The sequence below is a fragment of the Gigantopelta aegis genome, chromosome 3 (genome assembly GCF_016097555.1).
Source record: "Gigantopelta aegis isolate Gae_Host chromosome 3, Gae_host_genome, whole genome shotgun sequence".
Taxonomy (NCBI): domain Eukaryota; kingdom Metazoa; phylum Mollusca; class Gastropoda; order Neomphalida; family Peltospiridae; genus Gigantopelta; species Gigantopelta aegis.
Genome location: NC_054701.1, coordinates 30,306,912 through 30,321,576, shown reverse-complemented (window position 1 = coordinate 30,321,576; position 14,665 = coordinate 30,306,912). Strand labels below are relative to the sequence as shown.

Here is a 14,665-nt window from a genome sequence, read left to right as displayed (position 1 = left end):
AGCCTGTTAATTAGCCAAATGTCTGGTTTGCCGTTTTCTATCAATTCTTGCTTACTCTAGCTTCCATTAACAATCTTTTCCTCCTTTCTAGAGATCACAAGGCAGTCGGCAGACGTCCCTTTGATAAGATGGCCACCCTGCTTGCATACCTGGGACCCCCAGAGCATCGGCCGTTAGATTCACAGTGAGAATTTTGTGATACCTTGTGTATCCATCCGGATCACATTCATCCCGTCCTCAAGTTTTCCTTCTTTCCTTTCCGCTTCATTATTATGCTGAGCTTATAAGCCATAATGCTTTACACATACTTGGTAGCGTACTTTTTATCTATCTATTTATTAAATTATTTATATGCATAGCTCTAATAGTAATCTTAGTCTCTTTGTGAATATAGTGTTACCAAAATTTTAATATTCCTAGTTGCCTTTGGTCCATTTTTCGGTGCCAAACATATCATGCTCTTAGTCATTATCTGGGTCATTTGCAGATGGAGATTTCTGCTTATGGCTGTTTCAAAAGTGGAATTCTACAAAATTGTTTTCACTTCTGGATTCATATACTCAATATTGCTACTGATGTGATTTAACAATGTGGTTTTTTTCAACTTGTTATGTTTTTCTACACAACTGTTGCTTTGAAAGTGGGGCTTGAAGATGAAGCAGTTATTTAAAAAACAAATGAAAAAAAAACAGGGAAAAAACTTCCACAAAAATGTATAGTTTTAGCAGTTTTTATAAATCTTTTACAAATCTGTTTATGTGAACTATATTTTCTACACTATTTCTCAGGGATATTAATTTCCAGGTTTTTGTACGATTTTAGCTTGAGGTTTGGGTTGTTTTTGGGGTTTTTGGTTTGGGGGGGGGGGATGAGTTTGGGGGTTGGCATAAAATAATTTTCACATTGTTGATAAAATTTGATCTAAAAATGCTTAGAAATGACCTTTATTCGAGTATGGTATAGAATTTTCATCTTTTGAAAGATAATTTCAGCTGTTATTTTTGAACAGTTATCACCTCCTGCTTTCTATATTTTAAGATGGAGCAGCATGGACATGACCAGCACCAAGTTTGAGGAAATCATGTCAAAACACAACATGCATGAGAAGGATGAGTTCAAGTCGCTGAAGAATCTCCACATCTTCTACCAGGCTGGAACCAGCACCAGTGGAAACCCAGTCTTCTACTACATCGCGCGCAGATACAAGTTAGAATACTTTGTTTAGGCTGTGTTTTTTGTTTTTTCTAATTTGGAGTGGTGAGGTGGTGGAGGGTGCAGTGTTACTAGTACTTAGTAAAAAATGGATCACTCACTATGTGGTAGAACAAGATAAACTTTCCTTAACAGTAGCATTCAAGATTTCTGTTAGGGTTACCTCACCCTTTAATTGGTCCATGTCAGCCCTTCAGGAGCATTTTGTATTGTTCACCTAAAAATAAGGTAACAGCCTACCTCCTGCTGGTTTAAAAAAAGCTTTTGAATCAGCCGGCCCTAATGTTTGAATATTATTTTACTGATTTAGTGATTGTTCAACGTGTGCTATTCAAAATGTCTTTTCGACAATATGTACAAGCTTTACTCAAGATGTTTCCTATAGATTTATCACTCGTTGTGATATTTTCAAACATGAAGGACTGTGATATTAATTTCGACTCTACCCATTGGGTAAAAGCTGAATCTGATATGAATGGGATTTTCTGTTGATATGTTAGTTATCTTCTTTGCTTCCAGAGTTGGGGAAATCAATGGAGACCTACTCATCTACCATGTTCTGTTGACCCTGAAGCCATTTTATCACAAACCATTTGAACTTGTCATTGACTTCACACACACCTGCTCTGAGAACAGGTTTAGGGTAAGTCACTGGTTTTTGCATTTGCTTTGCTGAAGGGGTGGGGGGTGAGGGCAGGATTTAGATCAGTCGGTAGAGTGCTCACTTGAGGTGTTAGTGTCGCAGGATCGAACTGCCTCGGTGGATCCATTCAACTGATTTGGGTTTTTTCTTGTTCCAACCAGTGCACCACAACTAATCAAAGGCTGTGGTATGTGCTTTCCTGTCTGTAGAAAAGTGCATATAAAAGATCCCTTTCTGCATTAAAGAAATGTAGCATGTTTCCTCTGATGACTATGTGTCAGTATTACCAAATGTTTGACAACCAATGGCCAATAATTAATCAATGTGCTCTAGTGGTGTTGTTAAACAAAACAAACGTTTATTTTGTTGAGCCGGATGTAGTTCAGTAGTAGAGTCATCATTAGGAGTGCAGTGGATCATGGGAGGAAGGTTAGGGGGGACACTGACATGCTCTACAGTGGCTATATCAAAGGCTGTGCTATGTGCTGTTCTGTATCTTGGAAGTCTGACGCCATATAACGGTAAAATAAAATCTGTGTGTCGTTAAATAAATCATTAAGAACAAATAAAATTACTAAATTGTTTGTCTAAATATTAAAATTTATTTGATTTCAGACTGATTTTCTGTCCAAGTGGTTTGTCGTGATGCCAGAAAATGTCTACCTCAATATCGTGGCTGCCTACATCTACAACTGTAACTCATGGGTGCGAGAGTACACCAAATATCATGACAGAATTCTTGCCCCACTCAGGGTAAATATTGTTCTAGAACAATAGAATTCAGTTTTTAAAAAATTGTGTTTTTCATTAATAATTACAGTGGCACTGGAATATTGCAGTTGAGATAAACAGTATTCATTCTGCCATTGGTTACTAAACCAGGATAACACCCCAAGTTTTCATCAGTCCATCCAATGATCCTTTTTTCTATCAATGTAAAGGAGTCTGCAAGACCTGTTCAGTTTTAAAAGAATATCAGATTTTTTTAATATTCATCCCAAAATAAAGATAAAGTTTACTGGGGAAAGGGGATATTCAATAAGGGTACATAGTTTCAATTTGATCGAATAGTCTTCTAAGATGTTATACAATATGAAATACTGAAAAGCTAAAACAACATTAATTACTGCACACACAAAAAAAGAAGCGCTACAAATTATATTTGAATCACATTTCCTCATCTGGTTTAAGTTCAGGGATGAATAATCTTATAAATTTTATTTTTCAGGATTAAGGATTTTTGTATCACACAAAAACTGTTCTTGCCCTTGTTCTTTACAGAGAAGCCCCCCACTCACCACCAAAAAAAAAACCCAACAAAAACAAACCACCAACAAAACATATAACAACTTTTCTAGATATTTGTCTGAGATAATTTTCATCCCTGAGAAGTTAAAAATGGCCACCGGTTTATATACAGATGGCTTGAAAGCAGGGTATATATATATGTGCATATTATTTATTTATTTATTTATTTTATTTGCACAGAACAACAGGAAGCTGCTATTTATAGATCATCCAGCCAAGCTTAGCGAGTACATCCACGTGGATCATCAGAAGTTGCCAGGAACAACCGTCGCCCTCGAAGAAGATCTCAAAGTGTTCAACAACGCTCTCAAACTCTCCCACAAAGACACAAAAGTAGCCATAAAGGTAAACTTTATGTTTGTCCGTGGAAGATGCAGAATGTTTTGAGGGAGGGGATGCAACTTTTAAAAAAGGTGCTCCTTTCTGGCATAAATGAGATAAATTAATTTTATGCATTCGTTAACTGGATTTTTGGGGAAATTTTAATTTTTCGGGTATGCACTCAAAGCCCTCGTTAGCTCAGCCATGTATATAGCCACTGCTGTGTTAAGTGTCAAAGATGGTGATGTCCACTGCGGATGTATTTAAATGGAATTCATATTTGTACACAATATTTAGCACAATGGCAGTCGACTGGACCTGAACACAGTAAGATCCTTGCAAACTGCAGCATCGGGTAGGTAAAAAGAAGTACAAATCAAAAGAGGAGGAGCAGTCAGAATGATTAGAAACTGTTAAAAACGCTTTGTGTATCTTATATTATAGATAGTGCCTTTTTGATATCAGTCACTTCAAGGAAATTTCATTAAACAGAATTTGAACCTTTATTTTTAGGTTGGTCCAAATGCTATCCAGGTAACGTCGTCGGAGAAAAGCAAGGTTTTGGGTCACCAGGTTTTACTCAATGATGTGTATTACGCTGCTGAGATTGAAGAGGTAATATTTTACTTTTTGTTGGCTGGGGACATTCAACATTCATTTGGGCAGGCTTGTTTCTGAAGGTGTTTTAATCAAATTAAGAAATATTTCCACAGGTGCTAGGAATTAATGCCTAGAAAAGTTACTGATACTCGTAAAAAATCACTGATCCCTTCCCATTATTGGTTGGAACGATGTGCGTGACAGATATGCAACATTTTGACTGATCTTGGCAAAAAAGAAACCTAAGAATGACTATAATAATTAAACTGGGAGTAGCTAAGAACTTGTGAAAATGTTAACAGGTTACATTATTGAAGTATTTTTTTATATTTTTACCTACAGGTGTGCCTTGTGGATGACAACCAGTTTACCCTGACTATAGCCAATGAGAGTGGCCCTCTGTCATTCATCCATAACGACTGTGATAACATTGTACAAGCGATCATACATATCCGCACACGATGGGAGCTGTCGCAACCGGTATGGGAAAATAGATTTACTTTCAGACTCCTCTTTATCAAAATTAAATCTACTTGTGAAATTGTATTTAGTCAAATGCCTTTTCATAAATTAAATGTGCTTGGAAAAGTAAAATATCCATTGGAAATAAAAGTATTAAAATTTTAAATATTCATGTTGGTCACATGTATTCTGTTAAACTTAGTTCTTTTACATGTAACAGTAAAGCCTATATTTTGGGGATTTTTTATTAATATTTATACACTATTCAAATCTCTGTATGTAAATTCATAATAAATGGTTATTGCCACTATGGTTTTGTGCACCTTAGTTTAGAGGTGGGCTATTCCCTGTATTTTAGTATTCTGATGATTTTTCATAATTTCAGGACACTGTGACAGTTCACACCAAAATCAGACCAAAGGATGTCCCAGGAACACTTCTTAATGTTGTAAGTAAAGTAGTACATTGTGTTGTAACATGCTGAAATATGTCAGTTATTTACAGGAAGGAAATGTTTTATTTAATGACGCACTCAGCACATTTTATTTACTGTTATATGGTGTCAGCAGTTATTTACAGTTAAATAAAGTAAAATTTACAGTTTTTGTCTCATCTTTACGAAGTAAAAAGGCAAGATATACGCATTACTTTTCCAAAGGTGATGGCATCAATTTTTGCATTAATGTTTAATGTTGAAGTTTTGCATTTAGATCAGTTTCTCAAACTATAAGACCTAGGTCAATGAAACTTGATTTATAGTTGCACCTATCAATGTTCATCACAGTGCAGCAAAACATTTTATGGTAGGCGAGACATGTAATTCTGGTGAATTCTTGTTATAATATTAGCGTAATGTAAAGGTAAAGAATAGAAAATGAACTGCATTATTTACTGTTAACTAATTGAAGACGAGAAGAAAAATTATATTTTGTTGTAAGAGAGTGATGGATGATGTATGTTTGCATGTTTGTTTACAGGCATTGCTGAATTTAGGCAGCTCTGACCCAAGTCTTCGGTCTGCTGCGTACAACTTGCTGTGTGCCCTCACCCAGACCTTTGACCTCAAGATAGAAGGACAGCTTCTTGAAACCAATGGTAAGTTTCTACATACACACACACACACACATCACAAGACATACTACACATATTGTTAGACTCTAGTTATTTCAGCAGTAGTGCTTGGATATTGTTTTAAGATATAAAAGCTATTTACACCATTGCTAATAAAAGTGAATTAAAGGTTTATGGGTCTTTTTATTTTATTGTTGCCTATTTTGGGGCTTACGTCCAATTAAGGTTGAAGCTTACTATCCTAGGCACACATCTTGGCTATCTAGGCTGTCTGTCCAGGTTAGTGGTTAGTGAGAGAGAAGTCTGTTTAATGGCCTTATACCTACCCACTGAGTTGTTAAACCCGCTCAGGATGTGAGCCAGTATGAGTTGGTGAACCCAGTACCTAACAAGTATGAAATAGAATAATGATGGTCAAGGAATAGTTTGAAAAAAAAAAAAAAAACACAAAATTCATATTCTAATTGCTAATACATTTTTATTTTAAATGTATAATTATTCCTGAAACAAAAGAAATGACCACTATCTTTCATCACAATGGTGTAACAATAAAACAGTTTAATGACCACTATCTTTCATCAAAATGGTGTAACAATAAAACAGTTTAATGACTACTATATTTCATCACAATGGTGTAACAATAAAACAGTTTAATGACCACTATCTTTCATCACAATGGTGTAACAATAAAACAGTTTAACGACCACTATCTTTCATCACAATGGTGTAACAATAAAACAGTTTAACGACCACTATCTTTCATCACAATGGTGTAACAATAAAACGGTTTAATGACCACTATCTTTCATCACAATGGTGTAACAATAAAACAGTTTAATGACCACTATCTTTCATCACAATGGTGTAACAATAAAACAGTTTAATGACCACTATCTTTCATCACAATGGTGTAACAATAAAACAGTTTAATGACTACTATATTTCATCACAATGGTGTAACAATAAAACAGTTTAATGACCACTATATTTCATCACAATGGTGTAACAATAAAACAGTTTAATCTGACTTGTTTTAGGACTGGGGCGGGACGTAGCCCAGTGGTAAAGCGCTCGCTCAATGCGCAGATCCCCGTCGGTGGGCCCATTGGGCTATTTCTTATTCCAGCCAGTGCACCACGACTGGTATATCGAAGGCCGTGGTATGTACTACCCTGTCTGTGGGATGGTGCATATAAAAATTCCCTTGCTGCTAATCGAAAAGAGTAGTCCATGAAGTGGCAACAGCAGGTTTCCTGTCTCAATATCTGTGTGGTCCTTAACCATATGTCTGACGCCATATAATCGTAAATAAAATGTGTTGAGTGCATCATTAAATAAAAATTTAAAATAAAATAATAAATGTTTTAGGACTGTGTATTCCTGCCAACAACACGATCTTCATCAAGTCTATCAGTGAGAAGCTGGCGGAGAAGGAGCCTCACCTGACCCTGGAGTTTCTCGAGGAGTGTATTCAGGGCTTCGGTAACTCCAACATAGAGATGAAGCACTTGTGTCTTGAGTACATCACACCTTGGTTACCAAACCTCACCAGGTTAGTGCTTGAATACGAATGGGGTCAAATAATCAATTTATGTTTTAACTACACATTTTTAAGAACATTGTTTTTTCCAGCTTTTATTGATACAGTGGGAATTGATTGTTAAACTTCGATTCATTATATTTGCAGATTCTGCAAGCAGTGCGATGAGAACAAGAGACAGAAAGTTGCCCTCATTCTAGACAAGCTTATCACCATGACAATAGAGGAAGAAGAGGTAAGATTGGGTGCCAGTTGTTTATATAAATCTTTGTGTACAAAATTGCCAGCACAGAACAATATAATCTTTATTGCTACTTATATAGTCCAAAGTAAAATGTTCCATGTTGAAACAAACATACATAAATAGTCCCTAAAATATTACGGTCTACATTATAATGACAAGTGATACTAAACAAATCATGGCATGTATTTTACAGATTGGTGTGATCAACTAAACCAGTATAACTTCAGATGGTGCCTTTTTAAAAATTATGTTGTAGGAGATAAAATTCTGGCACTCTGCTTTTTTTTTTTTTGCCTTTTTAAAAAAAAATGCAATAGACCATGCATAATGAATATGGATTAACCTATGTTTGCTTGGTTCCAGATGTACCCATCAATTCAGGCAAAGATCTGGGGCAATATTGGTCAGATTGCTGATCTTCTCGATATGGTGCTTGACAGTTTCATAAAGGTTTGTATGAATTTCAGTTCCGGTAGTCGACCTGCCACCGTTGGTTAGATGACTAACCAGTTTGTGCATTGGTTATGGTATTAGGACAAATCCACCATTTTGGCAGTAACGTTAAATGGGTGATTTGATCATATATTTTATATATTAAAATTCATATATCTTGAAATTTAAAATATTTGTTTATTTGTACATTTCAGTTGTAGTGGGTGGGAGGGTCATATATGTAAGTACAGTGTATGAAAAGTTATTAATAATTTTATGTCTTGTACATTAAAATTTAAAGGCTTCAGGTTTTTTTACCACAAAAATCTTGTTTTAAAGATATCTTGGTTTTGGGTATTATTATTGTATTTAATTTGTGTACTATAAATTGTATTCTGTTCTGATTACTTGATGAACTATTATGTTTAGTATGTGAAGGTATCAAAGAGCTGTGTTACGTTTTTCAGCGAAGTGTCACTGGTGGTTTGGGCTCCATACAAGCTGAGATTATGGCCGACACAGCTGTAGCACTGACGTCTGCAAATGTTCAACTCGTCTCCAGGAAGGTCATCGGCAGATTGTGCAGGGTAAGACTTCACAATTCAGATATGGTTTATATTTGCATCTATAAATATTCATCTTTATGCATTTAACATAAAGTAAATTATTATTAAATTAAAAAACATTACGAAATAAACTTTTTGTAATTTTTTATTATTATTTTTTTTAAATGTCTATGTTACATCACAAAATTTCTTCATAAAATCAGTCTACAGTAGGCAAAACATTTAATTCCGTGGAAATGATTCTTTTATTGTTATTTATTTTTAGATTTTGGGGGATTTTTATGGTGTATGGAAGGTGATTTTGTTTATCTTGTGCTATAACTATTGTTTGGAGATTTTTTTGTTTTTGTTTTTTAATAGTTTATTGCCTATAACTAATGTTTGTAATGTTGTTTGTGTTTTCAGCTGATTGACAAGACGTGCACATCTCCGACCCCGACCCTGGAACAGCATCTCATGTGGGATGATATCGCAATTCTTGCTCGCTACCTCCTCATGTTGTCTTTCAATAACTCACTTGATGGCAAGTCTTCACTTCCGTTTAACTTAACTTTTTACAGTGTGTTATTTTTCAAATTCTTATATTTCTGGACGATATGTTTCTTCTGGTACCATCATCTCCATGATCTGTAGTCTTATAATCATTTTGTATTCAAGTTTGAATGTGTGATTTAGAGTTGTAATTTAGCATTAGAATATTTTTATTTCTCATCTTGATTTTGTATTTTTATTTTTTAATTATTTACAAACATGTAAAAGGGATATGGTTACCATTACTAGCTGTTTACACTTTTAATTTGTTATAATTACCTTTGCCCTTGAACTTTATTGATAAACTATTTAAGGTCAATGGGCTAGATAAGAAAAGTGATTTGATTTGAATATCATATAGAAAGTGGATAATTTGATTTGAAAGTGTTATGCAAAGTTAATGTAATGAAATTATTTTATCTATAATTATTTGTTATTAATAATTAATGCAGTCTGACAATATTAACAAGAAATGCAAAAATACTGTACTGATATTTATGTCTATTTTTTCCTGACACACATAATGTAGTCCAGCCCCCCCCCCCCCCCCCCCCCCCCAATCCTGGGAAATATTTACCTTTTTGCTCATTAATAACATTAAAAAGATTCCTGTGTCATATCCCACTACTCCATATCATTGTTTGCTTGGATGCCAGGTGGTCCCACCCCACCCCATACAAAATCCTGCCTATGCCACTGTCCAGGCTGACATTTTAAAAAATAAATGCTAAAATATTTTATTGGTATTGTTATCTCTTTTTTCCTGCCATATAATATTAATAATGTAAGCCTGTTTGATTTTAATTTCAGTTGCTAGTCATTTGCCTTTCCTGTTTCACATCGTGACACTGCTCGTGTCGACGGGTCCACTGTCCTTGAGGGCGTCGACGCACGGTCTAGTCATCAACATAATCCACTCACTGTGCACATGCTCACAACTACACTTTGGAGGTCAGTAAAGCTTTTGTTATGTTAAGAATTCTTTAATTAGTTGTTTTACTTCATTTTTTAAAGCTAGTTCGGTAGACAGGAAACAATGCCTTGAAGTTAATATAAATTGTATGTAGAGAATAAAGACAACTAATAATAACAGACTCTGTTGTGGTTGGAATGTAGAATTATTAAATAATCATGTAAAATTGGAACATGCGGCTGTGCTTATAAAATTTTAGAGTCTGGACTGAAAATCTTTACTAACATCACACGCATGATGTTAAAGTCTTTAGACATTAGTACAGATTTGAGTCGAGACTTAATTTTTTTTTATAAACACAGGACCAATTCAGCATTTTGCCTACAAGTATTTATGTTTACCACATAAAGAATCCGAAATCTGATTCATACTTTTAAATTTAATGTGTTTTATTTATATATTTTAGAAAAATATGCTGGTTTTTGTTTTGTTTTTTATTTTTTTTTCGAACATTACAGAGAACACGCTGCAAGTTCTGAAGATGAGTTTAGCGGAATTCTCCCTTCCCAAATTCTACCAGCTGTTTGGGATCAGCAAGGTCAAATCGGCTGCTGTGAGTGCCTTCCGAACCAGCTATCGTCCCGGCGACCGCTCGTTCACCATGGCACCGCCGGAGAATGAGAAGATGCCGCTTAGCTCCTTGGAGGCCATTGCTGATGCCCTGCTAGAGATTATGGAGGTAGCCTTTATATGATAGTGATTCATGGGAGCTTGTCAAAATGCTCCTTAAGCCTACTAGACCTTATGGAGGTAGTCTTTATATGATAGTGATTCATGGGAGCTTGTCAAAATGCTCCTTAAGCCTACTAGAGATTATGGAGCTAGCCTTTATATGATAGTGATTCATGGGAGCTTGTCAGAATGCTCCTTAATCCAACTAGAGCTTATGGAGCTAGCCATTATATGATAGTGATTCATGGGAGCTTGTCAAAATGCTCCTTAAGCCTACTAGAGATTATGGAGCTAGCCTTTATATGATAGTGATTCATGGGAGCTTGTCAAAATGCTCCTTAACTCTTTCACCACTAAGTTTTACAGTCTTGACCTTCCCTGCACACTGAGTTTAAATAGCAGATTTATGATCATGTTTGTTAAAGGATAAAACTACTTCTTTTATCATTAATTTTAGTTATAGGCTATACATTTCCAGAAAGGTGAATGGATGGCTGTCTAGATAAAAAAATAATACTTTAAAAATGTTAGATTTAACAGGTATAAATCTGGTAATTACAGGTAAACTATGCATATTACTCGCCTATTTGAGTAGGTAGGACTGGTAATTAAAAAAAAAAAAACAGTACAAATGTTTTTCTTGTTGGATAATTAATTAATTAACATTCCAGTTATAATTTTAAAATATATATTTACAATGCTTTTGCAAAATTAAGCTTTCATTTCATCAACAGAAATATCATACCACACACCTTTGTTGTTAGCAGGATCTGTATCACGCTTTTTTTTTGGCATTCATGTTGGTAAATTACACAATTTTTCCATACACTGTATTGGAATAAAATAGCGAAAAGTACTCTATGGCGTTTGTGTTGACGTCAAACACTTTTACGGGCCCCGGATTTTTAGTAAACGTTGATCTGCAGGTAACCGAATATGGCTCATGTGTCCAGGTAAACTCAGGCGCGTGGTAAAACAGTGGCAAGTCATCTTGTAACTCGTCATCGGTATCATTTTCTTCTAAATTGCCATGTTTAATGACATTTCGTTCACGATCGCCAATCTCGATTAAATCAAATGCACCAAAGTCCATAATATCCCACATTTCATCATCGGAAAACCCGTCATCTGAATCGCAACCATTGTTTTCAACAGACGAAATTTCGTCACCTCGGTTCATGTTTAATTACAGTCAGAATATCAGTATAAACTTGGAAAAATTCGCTAGAACATGGGCGCAGCCATTACAGTGTATCACATGGCAGCTATGGTCGCGCGAGATTTTATCTAATTATAATATTGACGCGTCACTCGGCGCCAAATATGAACAGGTGTTACAAGCCGCTAAACCGGCCTGTCGTGGTGAGAGGCACTGGTATCGCAAGCCGGTATACCGGCCTGTCGTGGTGAAAGAGTTAAGCCTACTAGAGATTATGGTGGTAGCCTTGTTATTTATAATGATAATGATAGCTTGTCAAAATGCTTTTTATGTTCTGTCTTGTGCAGAGATATGGTACTGAACACATTAATGATTTTGTAGTTCAGGGTCAAGTTGTTCAAAGCATAGTTAAAGTGTCTCTGGGTTAGGCTTCGGTGGCGCAGTGGTTAAGCCATAGGACTACAGGCTGGTAGGTACAGGGTTCGCAGCCCGGTACCGGCTCCAACTCAGAGCGAGTTCTTAAGGGCTCAATGGGTAGGTGTAAGGCCACTACACCCTCTTCTCTCTCACTAACCACTAACCAACTAACATCTAACCCACTGTCCTGAACAGACAGCCCAGATAGCTGAGATGTGTGCTCATGACAGCGTGCTTGAACCTTAATTGGATATAAGCACGAAAATAAGTTGAAATCAATCAATCAATCTGGGTTAGTCTAATATTTTCCTTTTAGTTATTTTTGCACAAATACAAAATAGACTTTAGATATGATATATTTGGTTGTTCTAAATCCAGTTTCAGCATTATGTTTTCAATTATTATTTGTATTGATTCAGTCCTTGGTTTTGAAAACTTCTCTTAACCAATGGTTAAGCTAACTAATGTTTGAACAACCGTCCTCAGAATTGAAACACGAAATATTGATTGTTTTGTGGTAGTTTTCTCTACATTAGGAAGATGGAGATTAGTATGTATCTACCTAAACAAAAGCGCTACAGTGTGGAATTGTCACACCATGTTCTGAAGGCTGAGAGAAGAAAATGCCTATCCTAAGCATCTCATTAGTCTAAAATTCATTTTGATATTACAAAACGTTTGACATTCTCAGAACGTCTTTGGGTTGGATGGACCTTAAATATACCTGCCTAACCTACACCAAATAACTTCTGCTGTCGCAACAATGAACACACTTTAGCCATGTTATAATTAAAGATGGAAATTTCTCACATACAAAAAAAGTGCACTGTTTTGATTGGAATTATCAAACTAGTCTGTCCTATTACCGGTACCCTACAAAAATGCTTTAAAAAAAAAAAAAAATTCAGATAGGTTTGATGTAAGAAGAAAAGTAGAAGTCTTTTGGAAATTAAAAAATAATACTATTTTTGTATACAATTTAGAAAACAATCGGCTCCGAAATAAATAACTTATAGTACCATAAATTCCATAGTATGAAAACAAGGCGATCCCTGTGGGAAGGACTAGTAGATCGAGCCTTGAAGCTGTAAATATGTTTCCATATCTTAATGTTTGTTGACTTACTTTCAGGCATGTATGAAAGATAACCCTGGTTGTGATTGGCTACAACAGTGGACAGACTTAGCAAGACGGTAAGAACATCAACGGAGTTTTAATTTAAAAAAAAAAAAATCTGTTACCATGGAAACAGAATATAAATAAATAGTAAATAGTCAAAATGACCAATGTCACTGTTTCTGCAGCACAACTCCAAAACCATTGATGATGATGATAACTAGTTTAACGTGCCACATATACCACTAGGGTTTCGAACACGCCCATCCCGAGTCCGACCTCCGATAAGATCGGTGGCCTGACTCGGGATGGGGGGGGTGGTAGAAACTGGGCAGAATTATGAAAATAGCAATTAGTAAAGAAGTAAAAAAATTAAAAGGTTACAAGCCAAAAATAAAAAAGAATTGACTGCTCGGTCGAATATTTATATAATTTGGAGCATTTTAGAAGGACAGTCCAAAATTAAATAAGAGAAAGAAGAGAGGATCGGACTATTTAATAATATTAAAAAAAAAAAGAAGTAATTTCGACATAAAATTTTGAACGCAGATCTAAAAGTTTAAAGTCTGATCGATATGTCCACGCGAGTGGCCTCGTTAAGGCTGTTTGGGTGCACAGCATCTACGGGGAGGTGATGTTGTTCCTCTCCTCAAAGTGAGGCACCAGTCTCCTGTAGCTGTGGGTGCTAAGGCAGTGGACCATCTGTGGGTACTGGGCGCCGGTGACGATCTTTATGATTCTGTGGATGGTGTTGTTATCCATGTCATGGCTGAGGAATCCCTGTCGGTAAAGATCATCCCGGCGCGACGTCACTACTATAGCTTCCACTCCCCGTAGTTTGACCGTGTGGATGGCGACCTGGTGGCCATCGGGAAACGTCTTGAAGTTTTCTTCGTAGACCCCGCCTGGCAGTCTGTCGGGGTCCGTGACGTCTCCCACCAAGTACTTAAGAGTACTGGCCTTGATTTTCTGCGCTGCCACTCTCCAGTCACCCGAAGAGGAAGTAGAAGGCCGCGTCTTGGCTGGTTGGTCCTCCGGGGGGGGTCACGGCCTTCCTCTTGACAGCCCCAACATCCAGAGTCGCCGTCGCGGAGTCCCCCGTGGGTGGGGGTCTCGACGCAGACGAACGACGAGCGGGAACAGGTGATGCTGGTCGCGGTGCACTGGTTGGCTGCTCCACTTCCCGCATCTGAACAGTCGGTCCGGCTGGTTGGCGAGTCGCCTCCCGTCGATCCGTCCGGTTTGGTCGTGGTGGGGGCGGCGACGCAGACGGGACGGCCACTGGCGGTTGAGCCGCCAGCTTTGTCCCCGCCTGAGCCGCCCCTGGCGCACGTTTCCTCTTCCTAGTTCCCTTCCTCTTGGCTGTAGCCGCGTCGCCATACACCAAGGTCACGGTTG

The 14,665-nt window shown here is 36.9% G+C and overlaps 1 protein-coding gene across 6 annotated transcripts in view; it reads left to right on the top strand.

Moving 5' to 3' along the window:
* Positions 1-14,665, top strand: part of LOC121367863 (neurofibromin-like) — a 103,554-nt gene that overhangs the window by 66,687 nt on the left and 22,202 nt on the right. For 5 of the 6 annotated variants that reach the window (XR_005957440.1, XM_041492292.1, XM_041492289.1 and 2 more), the window contains exons 35-51: positions 92-184; positions 1,039-1,206; positions 1,732-1,855; positions 2,471-2,608; positions 3,344-3,508; positions 3,998-4,099; positions 4,427-4,564; positions 4,932-4,994; positions 5,524-5,641; positions 6,986-7,169; positions 7,305-7,392; positions 7,765-7,851; positions 8,301-8,420; positions 8,805-8,922; positions 9,741-9,881; positions 10,362-10,582; positions 13,283-13,344. Coding sequence is in view for 5 of the 6 variants with exons in the window: in XM_041492292.1 (XP_041348226.1) it covers positions 92-184; positions 1,039-1,206; positions 1,732-1,855; positions 2,471-2,608; positions 3,344-3,508; positions 3,998-4,099; positions 4,427-4,564; positions 4,932-4,994; positions 5,524-5,641; positions 6,986-7,169; positions 7,305-7,392; positions 7,765-7,851; positions 8,301-8,420; positions 8,805-8,922; positions 9,741-9,881; positions 10,362-10,582; positions 13,283-13,344 (2,130 nt within the window). In the remaining variant the exon portion in view is untranslated. The remainder of the gene's footprint in view (positions 1-91; positions 185-1,038; positions 1,207-1,731; positions 1,856-2,470; positions 2,609-3,343; positions 3,509-3,997; positions 4,100-4,426; positions 4,565-4,931; positions 4,995-5,523; positions 5,642-6,985; positions 7,170-7,304; positions 7,393-7,764; positions 7,852-8,300; positions 8,421-8,804; positions 8,923-9,740; positions 9,882-10,361; positions 10,583-13,282; positions 13,345-14,665) is intronic. The other variant, XM_041492291.1, reaches the window with a different exon arrangement.